Source organism: Nyctereutes procyonoides, unplaced genomic scaffold, assembly GCF_905146905.1.
Source record: "Nyctereutes procyonoides isolate TBG_1078 unplaced genomic scaffold, NYPRO_anot_genome, whole genome shotgun sequence".
Taxonomy (NCBI): domain Eukaryota; kingdom Metazoa; phylum Chordata; class Mammalia; order Carnivora; family Canidae; genus Nyctereutes; species Nyctereutes procyonoides.
Genome location: NW_026575133.1, coordinates 24,291,232 through 24,308,851, shown reverse-complemented (window position 1 = coordinate 24,308,851; position 17,620 = coordinate 24,291,232). Strand labels below are relative to the sequence as shown.

Here is a 17,620-nt window from a genome sequence, read left to right as displayed (position 1 = left end):
GCTGCTCACCAGCTCCGTGCCCTTGAACACGTATATGGAACTGAGCCTCAGTCTGCTCGTATGTAGAAGGGCAAAGGGGTCTGTAACAGAACCTCTCACTTCCTCTGGTGTCTGGAGGATGTACAGGGACACGCGATGGGACATGCTCCACATGGTGGCTATAGGTCCGGGACACATCATTTAAAATACAGCCTCCAGGGGTACCTGGGTGGCTCAGTCGGTTAAGTGCCTGCCTTTAGCTCAGGTCATGATCCCAGGATCTTAGGATTGAGGCCCACATTGGGCTCCCTGCTCGGTGGGGAGTCTGCTTCTCCCTCTCCCTCTACTGCTCCCCCTGCTTGTGCTCTCTCTCTCTGTCAAATGAATAAATAAAATATTTAAAAAAAATAAAATACAGGGCAGCCCGGGTGGCTCAGTGGTTTAGCGCCACCTTCAGTCCAGGGAGTGATCCTTGAGACCCGGGATCCAGTCCCACATCAGGCTCCCTGCATGGAGCCTGCTTCTCCCTCTTCCTGTGTCTCTGCCTCTCTCTCTCTCTCTCTCTCTCTCTCTCTCTCTGTGTGTGTGTGTGTGTGTGTGTGTGTGTCTCATGAATAAATAAAATCTTTAAAATAAATAAATAAAAAATAAAACAAAAAATAAAATACAGCCTCAGTGTTCAGAAACACTGACCAAGCCCCAAGGGTACTTTGGTTCTTCCGGCAGCCACAGAACCCCCCAGCCAAGTCCTCCTGCATCCAATGCTCAGAGAGCTTCCCCTTGCCCTTATGGCTCCCTCTTGTAAAATGAGGGGATGAGGATGATCTCAGCCTCCTTCCAGGCTTCACTAAGGGAGGGTATGTCCCACCAGCTTCCTGGGCCGGGGTCAAATGGGAGCGCCTGTTCACCACAATTTCCCTAGTGCCATGCAACACTGCAAATGGGAACTGCTTTAGTGATATAAACATAAGTTAAAACATCTGTGTCTAACACCTTAAACTTATGATGTCATATGTGAATTAAATTGTAATAAAACTGGAAAAGTGTGTGTGTGTGTGTGTATATATATATACACACACATTAAGTAAACCTGTATTTATATATAGAGAGGAGTGGGGTGGGGAGGAACATGTATGTTTAGGGAGAGAAGGATATGTGTGTATGTATTGGCATCTGAGCCAAATCCTGAGGCTGATTCTGAGCAAGCTTGGTTTACACAGAGTAAGAGCCAGTGGGGTTATGCACAGTGTCCTTGGACATCTGTGATTGCTGTGGGGTGGCTGGGGCATGAAGGGCAGGTGAGGGAAGACTGCCTGGCCCAACTCATTAGCCAAGCAAAGGCACAAAGACCGGGTCCCCTTCCCCATCCGATGGCTGGCTCCTCTCTTCTCCCACCACTGCCAGAAGACAAAACAAGCAGCCGACCCCGCTTGTGTCCTAGGTCAGAGGCAGCGAAGTCATTCTTTGGCAAGGTATAAATAGCACGTCCTCTCTTCCAGAAGACTTCTGTTTTAAATAGGGGCCCCTGAAGAGCACAAGGGACCAAATCTCTAAAATGCCCGTTGGGGCAGGGTCTTCCTGGTGAGAACGGGGCCCTGTGTAGGAAGGGCATGCAGACCTCTGCAGAGGTGGGGCTGCAGGGGAGGGGACCGGGGGAGGAGGATGGCAGGGAGGGAGGGAGGCCAGCGTCGAGGCCTGGGCCCCGGCTCCCACCACCAGATGCAGCCCCAGGCCCCACTGTACCTCTGGGCAGTCAGATCCCTGGAGACCGGGCTGAAGGCATCACCAGGGTGGGAAGGGGCAGCTAACAGTGGGTGTTCCAGGTCCTCAAGGGCAGCTGGCTGGATGACATCATCCGGTACATGTGACCTGGGGAGAGGAAAGTGGGGAAAAAGCAAGGCTCAGAAATGTTCCTGAAAGTTTTCAATGTGTTTCAACAGCACATTTTACATTTTACGGGGACCCTGGGCAGGGCCTCAGGGCCCCCCTGCCGGCAAGAGCCAGGTCTGCTGCTCCTCCAAGTGTGGCCCCCAGGTGGCGCTGGCCCAGGAGCGCTGTGTCCCCTTCCAGGACGCGCACAGAAACCCAGGGCAAGTGTTCAGAAGCCTGCACAGCCCCGCGATAGAGTAATCTTGCCTGTTGAGTCTAATAATAAAAGTCAGGATGCTGCTAAACCTCCTACAATGCACAGGGCAGCCCCACCGCAAAGGATTATCTGGCCCAGGGTGTCATAGTGCTCAGGTGGAGAAACCCTGGCTGTGAGTCTCCTTTCATTCCCCACTACTTCATTTAATTGCATTTTTTAAAGTTTTGATCTATATGCATTAGAAACTTAAACATTTTCTTCAAGATTTTATTTTTGGGATGCCTGGGTGGCTCAGCGGTTGAGCACCTGCCTTTGGCTCAGGGCATGATCTCAGGGTCCTAGGATCAAGTCCCACATCAGGCTCCCTTTGGGGAGCCTACTTCTCCCTCTGCCTGTGTCTCTGCCTCTCTCTGTCTCTGATGAATAAATAAAATCTTTTTTAAAAAAATTTCCTACATTTAAATTTGAAAAAAATATTTTATTTTTAAGGTATCTCTACCCCTGATGCAGGGCTCGAACTCAGGGCCCCAAGATCAAGAGTCACAGGCTGAGCCGGCCAGGCACCCTGAAACTTAAAACTTAAAAACAATGCTGGCCCTTCATCCACTGAGAAGGTGGACACCAAACAGCCTCCAAGAGCAGCTGGCTTTGAAAGGTCAGAGGGACGCTGGTCACTGTCACACACTGGTCATGCCTCAGCTCACTCCACTGGGAAACCCCTTTGGTAATCAGGTGAGTTCATCAGGGAGGACCATGAGTTGTTCTTTCTGATGAACTTGGCTCTGGGCAGTAAGTAGCAGGACAGTCTCTTTCAGTCCCTGAGCACATACTGATCGCATAGCGACTCTTACATAGTGAAGGAGAAAGAGGTGGGTCCGGCCTTAGGGGAATTTAGAGTCTTAGGCCAGAGTCAGACTTTTTTTTTTTTTAATGCTGATTTATTTAGTGACAATAGCAGTAAGCACTAAGAAGGAGAGACAGATGGCTAAGAGCATAAACCAGGAGGTCTGGGTAGGTAGTGGGAGCCAGGGAACATTTCCTTGTGGAGTGGTACACTGAGGCCGGCCAGCCAGCCCAGTGATAATGACTATGTGCTAGGATCTGTTAGCCTAAGTGCTCATAGATATGATCCTCACCACATATGATCCTCACAGCAACCCTGTTAGGTGGGTACTCTCATTATCCTCGTTTTACAGATATAGGAACTGAGGCACAGAGGGGCTGAGTAACTTGTCCTCAGTGCAAAAGAAAGGAAGCGTGCCTCCAGTACAGGAAGCCACATACCTGAAAGCCATGAACCAGGAACGAGTTTAGCATTTGGGATCAATGAATGCAAAAGGGCACTGTTACTGGAGTGTGGATGGTGCAGACTAGGAAGGGACAGGGTGGACAGGATCCAGACCCCAAGGCCAGGTGGAAGGACTGAGACTGGATCCTAAGCCAAGGAATTAGCCCCAAACTCCTCTCCAATGCTCTGCCACAAAGTGCTGCCCATGACATTGAGATGAATGAGACGTGGGGTGGTCCAAGGTGAATTTCCCAAAACTATGTTTTAAATATGATTAGACCAGCACATACCTGTGCCCACACCCTTACTATTTATTCCATGGACCTTGTGATGTTCCCTTCCACTTGCACGGTTCCCATTCCAAATCCCCTAGAACAGGATCCCAGAACCCTGTGACCACACCCAAGGAATCAGAGAGAAACGGATACAAGAAGAAAAGAAGGAGCCAGCCCGGAGGAAAATCCTCAACTACAGGCACTAGTGATCTTCCAAAGTTATTAAAAAACCTGAGTGGAAAAACATCACCCAGGAGCTTTGGCAACACACACTGAAAGCCATAAAAGACTTTATTTCCTTCAACACAGTCATTGGACTTCCAAGAATTTATTTTAAGGAGGTGATTAAGGGTATGAGCAAAGATGCTGATCATAACTGTGACCATAATAGCAAAACAAAACAAAACAAAACAAAACAAAAAAACTGCAAATAACCAAAATGTCCCACAGCAGGGGACAGCTGATCATATTAAGGCATAGCTGTAGAGCAGACTCATGGGCAGCTGTTTAAAAAAAACAAGGTAGATTTCCATACACCATCATGAACTAAAAAGAGATTTTAAAGCTGTCGGTAGCATGACCCACGTTTCATGTGCACGTGTGTATCGATGTTTTTCTGTGTGCACATATGTCTATATGTACACCTACATATAAACACACGTGCAGGAAGCACGCAGCAGAGTGAACAAGTACCAAGCAATGAGGAGGATGTGTGCCAAGGTGTTATTAGTAATTCTCTTTCAGTAGTGAAATTATGGGCGCTTTTGTTTTAAGATTTTTTATTTTTAAGATTTTATATATTCATTCATTAGAGACACAAAGAGAGAGAGAGAGAGAGGCAGAGACACAGGCAGAGGGAGAAGCAGGCTTCATGCAAGAGCCCGATGTGGGACTCGATCCTGGGACTCCACCCTGGGCCAAAGGCAGGTGCTAAACCGCTGAGCCACCCAGGGATCCCCCTAAGATTTTATTTTTAAGTCATCTCTATACCTATGGTGGGGCTCGAACTCACAAGATCAAGAGTCGCACGCTCCATCGACTGAGCTGGCCAGGTGCCCCAGGAGTGCTTTTTCCTGTTGGATTTATTTCTACTTTCTAGTTCTAGCCTGACTGTGCACTGTGTTTACAATCAAAATAAGTAAGAAAGCACACTTAAGGATAATTTTAAGTGAAGGGAATGCCTTCAGTTTCTATATCACTCAGTGCAAGTTTTAAGAGATGGAACAATCAGAGTAAAGCCCACTTCTGTATTCACATTTTCCACATGAGGACCTGGACTTGTCAGCCTCGTCTCAAGGCAGAAGCACAGCCACGCCTCACTCATCAGGCACCCCCAGGAAAACTAAAGATCCCAGGGGAGGATTTGGGGGGTAAGAGATATCTGCCTGCGTATTCTATGGGACGGCATTTCCATTTTAACTCTTTGGGAGGGTTAATGTTTGAAAGCATATTGGACACTTCTCTGAATTTTCTGAACAGAGGATCGTGCACATAATGAAATGCTTTCTCAATGACACACAATCAGCATCCTGAGTGACTATGACATAAGTGAGGAAGTATGCCGTGGTGCTAAAAGAACAATTGTACACGAAAAGAGGGCTGGATTCTAGACTGGCCCCACCTTGGGATCTCAGCCAGGTGACTTCTCCATCTGTAAAAGGAAGGCACTGGACTGCACGGTCCCCAAGGACTCTCCCAACACAGTCTTGCCCCTCGCTCGCAGGCTGTCAGCCAGCACCTCTGCTAACTCACCTGACTCCCCTCTACTTTCCTTCCTCAGTTCTCTGCTTCTCGTGCACAGACTAAGACATACGCCGAGGGCGTTAGAACAGTGTGTAGGTCAAGAGTTGATAAGCACTGAAATAGGTTTATAAACCATACAACATAATCATTTTAAAATATAAGTATATGCGTATATACACATAAGTTAGCTTGAACTATGTGAAACTTCTAAAAAAAAATTGTGAAATTCACACTGTACCATCGGCTCGAAGGCCTTTTTTGTCTTACTGCCTAGTGACACAGTTATGTTCCTGATGGCCAAGCTGACTTCTGGGTAGGTGGAGGGATTCTTATAAAGCAGCTCCTCTTGGACCAACTGCAAAAGGCTATAAATGGCTTCTAAATTCTACCAGTGGTGGTGCTCGGACTAGAGTTACTGAAATATTTTTCAAGGGAAAAAAAAAAAAATCTGTCCAAGATTTTAACTACCAGCTGCTGCCACCAGCTGCCAGAACTAGCCCACTATAAATTTAGTCAGGCCAGCAAAGGGTTGATTTTCCACTGGAATGTCAGGGAGGGGCGCTTGCATCAACAAGTGCTTCTCCAAAGGGCCATGAGTCACCCTCCCTTCAGAGATGGAGGCAGAGAGGATTTGGCTTCAGAAAGGAAGGCAGTCACATTCTGGTCTAAAAAGCCAGCACCTCAGCTCCTCACACAAGATCTGCTGCTCCCAGAAGAGCCCCAGGCTGAATCTAATGGGGTTCACTAAACAATAATGATAATTAATACTAATAATGGGAGTAGGAGGAAACTCTGGGAGGGGATGGGCATGTTTATGCCTTGATAGCAATGAGGGTGTCCCAGGTGTGTACTCAGGTCCAAACTCATCAAGTCGCAGACAGTCAATAGGTAGGGCTTTTTATATGTCAATCATACCTCAATAAAGTGGTTTAAAAAAGAAACAGGATGGCACACTCCAGAGTTGACAGGCTACTCAAGAGCACGGCCAGTTCAAAGTCTAAAGTAAGGAGAATCGGGGTGGCAATAGAACTGCCCTAGATAAACAGGGTTCCGCAAGCGGGGCCATCTGGAAAGGCTCCCTAAGGGGTGGGGCACGCAAAGTGCTTCACCGATGAGTGCAAAGAGCTTTCCAGATTTAAAAAAAAAAAAAAAAGCTTCTCCCTTCTCTGTCCCTGACGGTTCAGATGGAAAGTCATCAGGCTTCTCTTCCCTTGGACAGAGCAAGGAAGCTCACGGGAGAAGGGGCAGGGGCTGTGTTACCTACAGAGAGAATAACAGAAAAATAACTTTATGGAGGGTAACGGGAGCCAGGTCCCAGGTCCTCACAGTCAGAGGACTTGCATATAGGAAAGGTCTTAGGCCCCAAAGCATGCTCAGAGCTGTGCTGCAATCAGTGGTAGGAGATAAACACAGAACCAGGCGTAGGGGTAAGTGTGTGCCCACATACACCTCTACTTCCCCACTTTCTCTGCTGTGAGAGGTCAATCAAAAGGACATTAAGAATTACCTCAAAGGGGCTGCTGCTGGCCAAATCTGGGACTACTGGGGCATAAAAAAAAAATACAGATACTAATGAGTTAAAACCCACTAAAGTAATAATCCACTAGTTCACAAGTATATAAAGACAGACAAAGGCACAAAGGGGGAAGAAGCAAAGGTCCTCCTTCCAGTACCAGGCCAACTTGGAAACATAGGAGGAACGATGGCAACAAAGTCACTATTCAAGGACCATCAGAGTGGCGGTCAATTCAGGCAGCCATCCACGGGCATTAAGGCAGGTGGGTGGTTTAAAGACGTAAAGGACATTGTGTGGTGATCCACTTAACTAACGGTGGAGAAACCAGGTGGGCACCAACATGGCCAGGTGTCGACCAGGACTGCCATCCCTGGCGGTGGGATGGTCATCACACGGTGTTCCGGGACATGACCCACTGGGAAGAGCACAGCACCACTTCCATGGGATGCCTGAGCGGAATGGCCAGCCAGAGTCTGGTCACGAGAAAACTCTGGGTAGACAAAGGTTGAGGGATTTTTTTCCAGAATGAGAGAGCTATACCCTTAAAGGTCATGAAAGGCAAGGAGAGACCGAGGAACTCTCCCAGACTGAAGAGTCCACAAGCAAACAGTGGAGTATGACATGTGCTTTTGGACTGGATCCTGGATCGGATGCAAAAGGGGACAAGCTGCTGAGTCTAAACGGGTTCTGAAGACTAGGTGTACGGTGGCATGGCATATCCATGTCCCGAGTGCATGGCTGTATTGGTGTCATGCTGGAGCGTCCTTGCTTGGGGGGAAATGAATGCTGGAGTATTTACTTTGACTTGTACTTTGGAGGGTGGAAGCTTCATGTTTGCCACTGGCTCTCAAACGATCCAGAAAAAGAAAGAGGATAATACAGGGGAACAACCAAGCACATGTGGTGAAGTGTCAACAATTGAGGCATCTGGGCAAAGGGAATATGGGAGTACTCTCCTCTTCTTGTGGCTTTTCTGTAAGTTGGAAATTATTTCAGAAACAATTTCCTGGGCGAAGCCATTTGGGCAAACAGCCACACCCCAGTGTCCCAGAACTCATTTGAGTTCTAGGGGACACAGCAGGGTGTGTGATGGGGCCTCCGGGAAGTGGAGCTGTGGACCCACACCTGGGCGGCTGGGGCCCAGGCCAGCTTGGAGAAGGTCTCAAAAGTCAGGCCAAGAAACTACTGTTTGGGTGGCAATGGGGAGCATCTGAGATTTATGAGCAGAGGAATAGCAGAATATTCGGGAGGCAGCCATGTGCCAGAATGAGGAATAACTGGAGGAGAAGAAATGCAAGCTACGCCACAGAGCAGTTCAGGTGCCAGGTAATGCTGGATGGGATCCTGGCACCTGCAGAAGAGCTGGGATCTGCCGTGCGAGAGGCTTCATGATGTCCATCCAACACCAGGTGTTGGGGATGCGGAAGGAGACGGGGAGATAGCAAAGCTGATTTGGGTTTTGAGTAGCTAATTGGAAAGCCATGTGATTAACTAACTGCACGCCTCCCTCGCACGTAATACCCTAGACCTCCTGACCAATTATTTACCTAATGCTGGTCTTTCATTGAAGTCACTTCAATTTGAATATTCATCATCCTAAGTAATAACATCTGTGAGGTTGTGGTTGCGATGTGCTACTTTTCCTTTTTTTTCTATTACATAGTGAATAATATCTGGGGTCTGAAATCACCAGGGAGCCCCTAAGCTCAGGGCAAGGCCCTTGGGAGCTCTGCACCACACTCTGGAAAACACTGGGGCAGCTCTCAGCAACACAGCTCACATAGAGCCCCGTGCTGCTCACATCTGCTTGCTCCAGGCTCAAGAAGAGAAGCAAAGTCTTCTGTCATAAATCAGCAAAATGGAATCTTCTGAAATCTCACATCTTTATGAACTGTTAGACCCTTCCGAGCTGAGCATGACCCAGCTGGCAAAGGTTAGGAGCCATAGCAAAGGCACATGACGTATGGAACACATATGTGCATCCTTTTCGGATCTCCCCCTTGGCTTTTGGAGGGAAAAGCTTCGTCCTCTGGCATGAGGAGCAGATACACGTGAGCTCTGCTTTCGCTGCTTCTCAAGAAGCTGTGCTCACCGGGCATCTGGCTCCACGGCCCTGGCACCTGCTCAGGACAAGCGATGCTTTGCTTTTTAAGTCAGCTTGTTCCTTTCCTGATCCTGCCAACGATGAAGTGGGACGGGCATGACCTGGCAATCCTGAGGGCCACCCGGTAAAAGAGTTGTTAAACCAGTTCCTAAAACCAGAAAGTTCCACCCTTCCTGGGGCAGCAGAGGAGGAACGTGAGACCCTGACAGATGAGGGCCTGACCAAGGTCTCAGGCACGCTGTTTTTTTGCCGTTGATGGTAATATTTTAGCACGTCCCAAATGTGGTAACAAATATAAATAAGTATAGTAAAATGATAATAGTAACAATTATAAGAGCAGTTAACATTGTTAAGTGCTTGGCATGAGGTGAAGAGCAGTGCACATCCTTGCTCATCCAGCCCCACAAAGGGGTGAAAAGTAGTCAGAATTTGAACCCAGGTCCCAAAGCACAGGATCCAGGCAACACCACAGCACGGAGGCGGCGAAGCGGGGTGGGGTGCGCCTGGCTCAAGTTAAGGAAAGATCTCCCACACAACTCCGAGAAAAGCAATCTAAGAGATCCTAGAGACCATGCCAGGGAGAACAGAGATTTTTCTGCTCCCATATAAGAAAGTCCAGCAATTTAAAGATTTGCCTTCAGTTTAAAATAAATAAATAAAAAATAAACTAAAAAAAATTTTTAAATAACTTAAAAAATACTTATATTTGTATAGTATATTAAATCTTCACCAAATGGTGTGTTTTATGAATCTCCATCACCCCTATGTAGTTGGCAGGCAACTTATTTTCTAGAATAGGAGACTGAGGCTCACGGAATTAAGTCACTTGGCAAAGAAACACAGGCCTTCTGCCACTGAGCCTGTCCTCATGATAGGAACCCACCCTTTGTCCCGGGCCCTTCCTCCAGTGGGCACACTACAGTTCATCTGCGTTCAGCTGCACACCCTGGCGGTAGAGACCCTGGAGGCTGCTGGGGTGGCAGGACCAGGGCGGCAGGAGAGGAGCACTGTGAGGCAGGAAGAGGGGACAGGCCAGCAGGGGGATCGTGGCTCCAGCAAAGGGAAAGGACCCTCCACCTTGTTCCCTGCCATCCTCCCAGCCCAGAGTCAACAAGGAGAACGTTTAAGGGGATGAATGAACCATAAGAGACAGAGCCACAGGGAGACCAGCCAGTGGCATCGAAGAGGTAAGAGAATCCTAACAATGAGGGTGATACTAGGTGACATTTTGTAGATGACATTTTGTCAGCTACAAGCTGTGCTTTTCATATTTTTGGGCCAAATGTTTAAGGTGTCAAACATTTTTTGCACACTCCTGATAAGCCCTGGGCCTCAGTACAGGCCCTTTGCTGATGAAGAAATAACCTTCACCCCTTGATTCCCAGAGAGGCAGGATGGGGCAGGAGGCTGGGCCCCACTCCAGCAATAAAGAGCTGTGTGACCTTGTGTTAAGGCTCCTGCGAGTCTCAGGTTCCCCATCTGTCAAAGAAGACAGTGGTAGCCCCTGCCTGGACAGGGAGTGGCGGGGGTCGAGGCCAGTCCCATGACTTTCCTCCAGCAAAGGACCGGGCACATGGGAAGCGCTCCGCAAAGGATGGCATCATTAATACAAACACAACCGAGTGTGCTGTCGTCCCCACAGAACACCCTGGATGGGCTTCTTCACAGTCCACATGCCCCGCCTGCCCTGCCCAGGTGCATGTCCCCAGGTGGGCATCCCACTCCTTCAGCCCCCACCTCCATCCCCGCACCCCCACCCCTGGGCTCTGTGTGAACATCAGCACAAATCGTGGGATGGCAATGAATACAGAAACAAAGGGAACACAGCACTGCGTGCCAGGCACTGTGCAGGCCCTCTGTCACTTTGAGCAACACGACAGCCCATTGCACGAAGAGCAAATGGAGCCTCTGGAGCAGGGAAGTCAGGGACCTGGGCCCCACTGAGCTGAACACCGTCCTGGCTGCCCCGACTCCAGACCTCAGTCTCCTTCAAGAATGTGGAACGAATAGTGACAGCCTGTGGCATCTGCCTTCCTCAGGAAAGCAGGTGAACAGCCAGCACACGGGGGTTGGGCGACACCTCTCCCTCCCCAGGCTGCAGGCACCGCCTCCATAAAAGAAGGTTTAGACCTTTGGTCCTCCATGCTCCCTTCCAGCCCAGTGATGCTTCTGATCCACAAACCGCGAGGCTCCAGAGGTGCAGCCCCTGGCCTGGCTGAACGGGGATGGTTGGAGGAAGCCCTGGCGAGTGCCGCTTGGCCGGGGACCAGGTTCTGGCTTAGGATCTAAGGATGGAAGGTGCAGGGGGTGACCTGCTGACCCAGGGCTCCAGCTGGAGCTCCCAGGAGACCCGGTGGTGGAGGGGCGGTGCAGAGGGAGAGCAGTTTCCTCATAGACAATTTATTCGTGCCTTAAAAGTGCCTATCACACCCCTTGGGGTTAGTGAGCCCCAGCACTGGGGTTGACGACAAGCTCAAAGGAGGGGAAGTCATTCCAAGAGGGAAGAGCCAGGGAGGCAGCACCCACTGTTCTTTTCAAAAGATTAAGAAATTGGGCAGCCCGGGTGGCTCGGTGGTTCAGCCCAGGGCATGATCCTGGAGACCCGGGATCAAGTCCCACGTCGGGCTCCCTGCATGGAGCCTGCTTCTCCCTCTGCCTGTGTCTCTGCCTCTCTCTCTGTGTCTCTTAGGAATAAATAAATAAAAATCTTTAAAAAAATTTAAAAAATTTTAAAGAAGATTAAGAAATAACTGCCCACCGCCCCCCGTGCTAGGAAAAGCCACACGGTGGGGTGAGTGATGATGCAGTGGTCCCCTGATCAAAGGGACAAGGCCAAGAGAAGACACCTGCCCCATGAACCAGCCCTTCTGGGGTCAAAATCGCAGCCAAGGGTACCTACTTCTCCCGAAAGGCAGCGCAGGGAACCCAGGGGGCCTCGACTGCACCAGAGCACTGGCACGGAAATCAAACCACGTCATCCACGGGGCGGGGGGGGGGGGGGCAGCAAGCGGGGCGCCGACAGCAGGGGCTCCGGAGAGGGCAGGTTGGAGCCCGAATCCAGCTCTGCCGCTTACTAGCCCGTTAGGTGCAGCCTGGGCGAGTTCACGAACCCCACTGAGCCTGTCTCTGAGCCTGTGAAGGGGGACAAGCTGTGAACCTGTGAGGATCGTCAGGAAGAGCGCGGAGCCTGGGTAAGGACCGTGCCCATCTCGTAACAGGTCCTCATCAGACGGCCCGGCTGCATGGACGCGGGCACGGAGCAAGGACACAAAGACGGCAGCAGCTGCTGCCACCCGAGCTGCCACCGAATTCAGGCCAGAGACCGCTGCCTCTCTAACGTTTCCAGGCCGAGAAAAGGTACAATCTCAGCTCGCAGACAAACCAGAGGCTGAACAAATGCCTCGAGCCTTTTTACACAGGCGAGGCCAAAGTCTAGCTGTTGGTTTCTTTTAAAACTTTCCTGAGTCCTAGGTTTCCTACAGATCGGCCCCGACTCCAGAACCACACAAGTCGCACGATCCCCCGGACGACAGCTCTCGCCACCCACAGGATGCAACAAGGTCTAGACCCTGTACGGGGAGCAGAGGCGGCGCCCCACAGCGCCCGAGGGGGGCCGATGCAGGCAGTCAGGGACCCCAGAAGCCAGGAGGTGGGCTCTGCCGAGCACGGGCACGGTCCTGGGCCCCAGGAGGGCAGGAGAGAGGACGCGGGGGCGTGTCGCCCTCGAGCAGAGACCCCGGCAGGTGGCTGACCGCCAGACCGGGGATGCAGGGAGCCGTCAAATGCAGGCTCCAGGGCCAGTACCGCACAGGGGAGGGAGCTTCGGTGAAGGCATGCAAGGTGACATCGGGTTGTCCTGTTTACTGGGAAGGAGGCCGGTAGAGGGCGGGCAGCCATGGGAAGCCGAGGGGCAGAGGAAGAGAAGATGCTCCTGACACAGGCTCAAGCCAACCTCTTACTGCCTCTTCTCAGTTTGGAATGTGCCCCGTTTGGAGAAGTGGCAGGATGTGAACTAAACCTGTGCCCTCAGGTGTGAACCAGCCCCTACCCTCCCGGGAGGGTAAAGCTGGGACCTCCAGCCAGACAGCAGGTGCTCTAAAGGGCCCATAAATAGCAGGGGGGCTCCCAGGCCTCCAGGCCCCACGTGGACACATGCACCCAAGGGAGGAGCAGGACCAGACACCTGCACGTGAGGCCAAACCTGCCCGTGAGCCAGTGAAGCAACTGCTTTTTCTTTCCAGTTTTCCCCCAGATTTGCTCTCTGTGAGCAGAATGGAAGTGAGTTTCCTATTCTTCTGTTTTCACTTGTTTTCTGGGGAAAACACAAATGACCAGTTAATCAAGGAGAATGGACAAAACAGGGGCTAGAGAGCCAGCTTCCGAATAAAAGAGAACCTCATCCACTAGCACACCTCCTCATTCCCACTTAAAAATAGTAACAATAGAGGGATCCCTGGGTGGCTCGGTGGTTTGGCACCTGCCTTTGGCCCAGGCCGCAATCCTGGAGTCCTGGGATCGAGTCCCACATCGGGCTCCCCGCATGGAGCCTGCTTCTCCCTCTGCCTGTGTCTCTGCCTCTCTCTCTCTCTCTCTCTCTGTGTGTGTGTCTATCATAAATAAATTAAATAAATAAATAAATAAATCTTTAATAAAAATAGTAACAATAAAAATAAGCTCTCTGAGGCCTTTGGAAATCCACGTGCCCTAACCAAATCCCTTTCATCATAACCAGGTGAAACACAGAACCAGGACTTTCCATGTGCACAGCACTTCACAGTTTCCCAGGTATTTGCAGGCACATGTTGGCACTTGCTCCACAGTTCTATGAGCCAGGCGGCAGGGGTATGTGTCCCCACCGTTAGGAGATGGAAGTCGGGGGTGCCTGGGTGGCTGTCAGTTAAGTGTCTGCCTCCGGCTCAGGTCATGATTTCAAGGTCCTGGGATGGAGCCTGGCATCAGGATCCCTGCTTGGAGGAGAACTTGCTTCTCCCTCTCCTTCTGCTGCTCCCCCTGCTTGTGATCTCATTCGGTCAAGTAAATAAATAAAATTGTTAAAAAAAAAAAAAGGGGAGATGGAAGTTTGGACTCAGAGATGGTTAGTGACCTGCCCGAGGGCACACAGTTGGTAAGGGTGGGGCAGGGCCTCAAATACAGGCGCTCAGTCCCTAAACTGGGAGCTGTCTCTGTAGTGCCTCTCCCATCCAGGGAAAATCCATCTTGGGAACTTTGCTTTCTCTGAATCGGCAGCACTGAAAATCCTTGCCAAGTGCCAGACTGAAAGCCTAGCCCAGAGGGGACCAGAGAGGAAGGGAAGGGGGGCAGAGCTGATACCCAACATATCTGTGATGAAACTAGCACTACAGATCATGGCTCTAGAGGCCCTGGCAAATCTCATTTACTCTATTTTTAGAGCCACCTCCCTACAAACTTTTGTTTTGCCAGGCCTTCTTCATGCTTTTCCTTTCTCCTGAATGGTTCTGTAATCCTTGGGCTGTCTTGGCATCCCATGAGTTGCTGTGGAAATGATTCCTGAGGTTATAAACAAGGGGCTATGACCTCGGTGGGGGAGAGAAAGACAAAAGCCAGCCACCAAGCCACATGCCACACACCCTGGTCACAGGTCACAGCGGGGGAGACCAGGGCACCCAGCTCTGTGGCCTTCTTCTTAGACGTGCTCCTCTGGCCAGTAGGGGCAGAGACTATTACTGGCCTCCTGGACCTTCTCCTCATTGTGCAAAAGGTACCAGGGCCTGTAAAGCCAAACCTCAGTTAATCTAAGAACCACTTGCTTTTGGCTGTGAAAACACACACACACACACACACACACACACACTCACGTGCTCTGGGTCTCTCCCATCCTCATCCACACCTGCAGCCTGAGGCCTAGCAAGCCCACAGACCCCTCATTGCTCCTCTTCCTGGTAGAACTGGTCTCTCTCAATTCCCCAAACCCTTGCAGGGTCCTCTCCAGGGGGCATTTCCTCTCCAGGGGGCATTTCTGGATGAGGCAGTTCTTGGTTGTACGGGAATGTCACACGCATAGCCTCCCAGACGCTCACCAGGGAGCTATCAGTGGTGGCCTCTGAAGTCAGGGTGACAACCAAAGCACTCTTGTACATTTTCAGACATCCCCTACTGGGTGCCAGCTTCATCATAAAGCCTGCCCAGCATGTGTATGCTCAGGTGTAGCTCTCTCTCTCTCTCTCTCTCTCTCTCTCTCTCACGTAACGCTCCTTGAAAGCAGAGACCGCGTCTTACTCACTTCCACCACTGACCACCCCCAGGCCCATGTCACTCTTGCGGAGTGTACTGCAAAGTAGGCAGATCCTCCCTCAAGCAGTGTCTGTCTCCATAGAAATGACAAACATAAATAACCACAATACAAATCAGGATAAGACCACAGAGGCCTCAGGACTTTGCTGAGAATGCGGCGCCGGGTGTCTGGGGTCCTGGGTTTGAGTCCCATCCTCACATGTGACTCCCGACTTCTCCGAGTCTCCCTTTGGGCATCTGTAAAATGCAACTTTGATCTTCACATTTCCCTCCAGCTAAAATATGCTAAGTGCTCAAACTTTGAGACAGAAAGGATGAAGAGGTGACCAGAGGCACCAAAAGCCAGTTCTTTACAGGTTTTCCAAGGGAGAACACTGTACCCCCGTGATGCCTGGTCTACCTGAGACGGGGCAAGTGACTTTTGGTAAGGGACCAGCGACAGTGTGGGAACTGAAGAAGATGCTCCCAGGAGCTGAGAGTCTGCTGTGGCATCTGCAACAAGGAGTGCAGTTCCTGACCTATTTCCTGCTCTGGCTCTCCTCTGATGAGAATGCCTGAGCCCAGGGCAGCGCCTGTGAGAAGGAGCCCCGTGGGACTCACCTGCCCAGCACAAGCGGCCCTATTCTCTCCAAGAGCCCGAGGCCTGAGCTCTGGAGGAGAAGCGCCCTGGCTGGGGGCTGGCTGCTGGACCACCGCCCACTCCCCAAGCCGCAGCAAACCCAGCAAACCCTTCCTCCGTCCAATTCCATCGACTCCCAAACAGGCCCCTGAAAACAATAGTGAAGACTCCACTTTGCAACATGTTAAGTGGCTCAGAGTGGGTGAAGCCACAGCTGAAACCAGCCTCAGGACATGGCCCCAGACGTTTCCAAAGTCACTTCCAAATACTACAATGAAAACAGCTTTTGAAATGTGGCTTCACAGCGAATCCCAGAGAAATAAGAACAGAGAGTTCTCTCTGCCTTCTAACAAAGCCCCGCCCTCTCCTGGCGTAGAACAGACAGAAACCAGCACCAGGCCCCTGGACTCCCCGGTGCGGTGCGGCGCAGGCAGGGGCTCGGGGCGGCACGTGCACCCCTGCGCACGCTGCGCACTAGCCACGGCCCGGCCGCCCTTCTGGAAGCAGCTTCGTTCCCACCTGCGCAGCCCACCCACACCTGGAGACACAGCTCGCGGCTATCTCGGTTGTATTTAAGCCCCCACCCCCCACCCCAACACACACCCGCCACAAGGGCCTGTCCCCGTCTGCGCCAGAGCCAGAAGATGACAACTAGGATAACATGGTGATGGCGATGGCGATGGTGATGGTGATGGCGATGATGCCCTTTTAAGAAAAGGCAAGTCCTGAGGCCGGCAAGTCGGCGCCCTCCGCCTGCGCAGGCCGGCAGGGCTGTTGGAGCCACTTTTCCAGGCCGTGCAGAGGTCCGGGGGCCGCGGCCAGGAGTCCGGGACGCCCAGGGCAAGCTCGGCGGGTCACGTGCTCCCCGGAGCCCTCAAGTGCGCTCGGCCCCGGTGACGTAACTATTGGAGAATTTAAAAGTCCCCAACTCGGAGGAAATGCAGCGCGGTTTATGGCTCCTCCGCGCCCGCCGTGGCCCGCCGGGGGTGACCTCCGCGCAGCCGGGTGGCGCCCCTCGAACTCGGGGGAGCCCCCGCGGGGTGGTTCAGGGTCGGGCCGTGGGCGGGGGAGCGGGAGCGGGAGGGGGAGGGGGAGGGGTGCCCCGACCCCGGGGCCCGCACCGCAGCTGCAGGCGCGGACTCCAGCTAAGGGCGGGGACCGCGGGCCCCGCAGCGACCCCGGGGTGGGGGGGGGGGGCGGGGGGGAGCGGACCCGGCCCCGCGCGGGACACCTCGACCCGACCCGGCCGGCCCCGGCCGCCCCGCGGGCGCGCACCCCGAGCGGTCCCGCCGACGGACGAGCCCCGGGGCGCCCCGCGCACACGCTCCTCCGCCAGCAGGGACCCAACCGCCGCTTCGCCCCCTCCCTGCCCTGAGCCGGTGCCTCTCGGGGACCGACCGAGCGAGCGAGCCGCGGCTCCCGCGTCCAGCGCGCCTTTGTCTGGCGGCCGAGGTCCGGGGCGCCGTCTGCTCCGTGACCCCGCGCCCTCCGCCCGCCGCCCTCCGCGCACTTACCCGCCCGGGCGATCGCGAGGCCGCCTTCCTCCGGGGCCGCGGCCGGCCCGCCCGGCCCCCGCCCCCGCGCCCGCCCCCAGCGGCGGCGCGCAGAGTCCCCACGGCGGCCCGGCGACGCGGACTCTCCCGGGGCTGCGGCGCGGCCCCCCGAGGCTCGGGCAAAGTTGCAGCACAAAAGGCCAATGACTGGGAGCGCGGCGGCGGCCGGGCCAGGCTCCTCCCC

The 17,620-nt window shown here is 52.6% G+C and overlaps 1 protein-coding gene across 12 annotated transcripts in view; it reads right to left on the bottom strand.

Moving 5' to 3' along the window:
• TACC2 (transforming acidic coiled-coil containing protein 2) overlaps positions 1–17,620 on the bottom strand; it is a 207,531-nt gene that overhangs the window by 105,922 nt on the left and 83,989 nt on the right. For 11 of the 12 annotated variants that reach the window (XM_055300200.1, XM_055300205.1, XM_055300197.1 and 8 more), the window contains one exon: positions 1,723–1,848. In XM_055300200.1, coding sequence (XP_055156175.1) covers positions 1,723–1,848 — 126 coding nt within the window. Of the gene's footprint in view, positions 1–1,722; positions 1,849–17,397; positions 17,491–17,620 lie in introns of those variants that run through there. The other variant, XM_055300210.1, reaches the window with a different exon arrangement.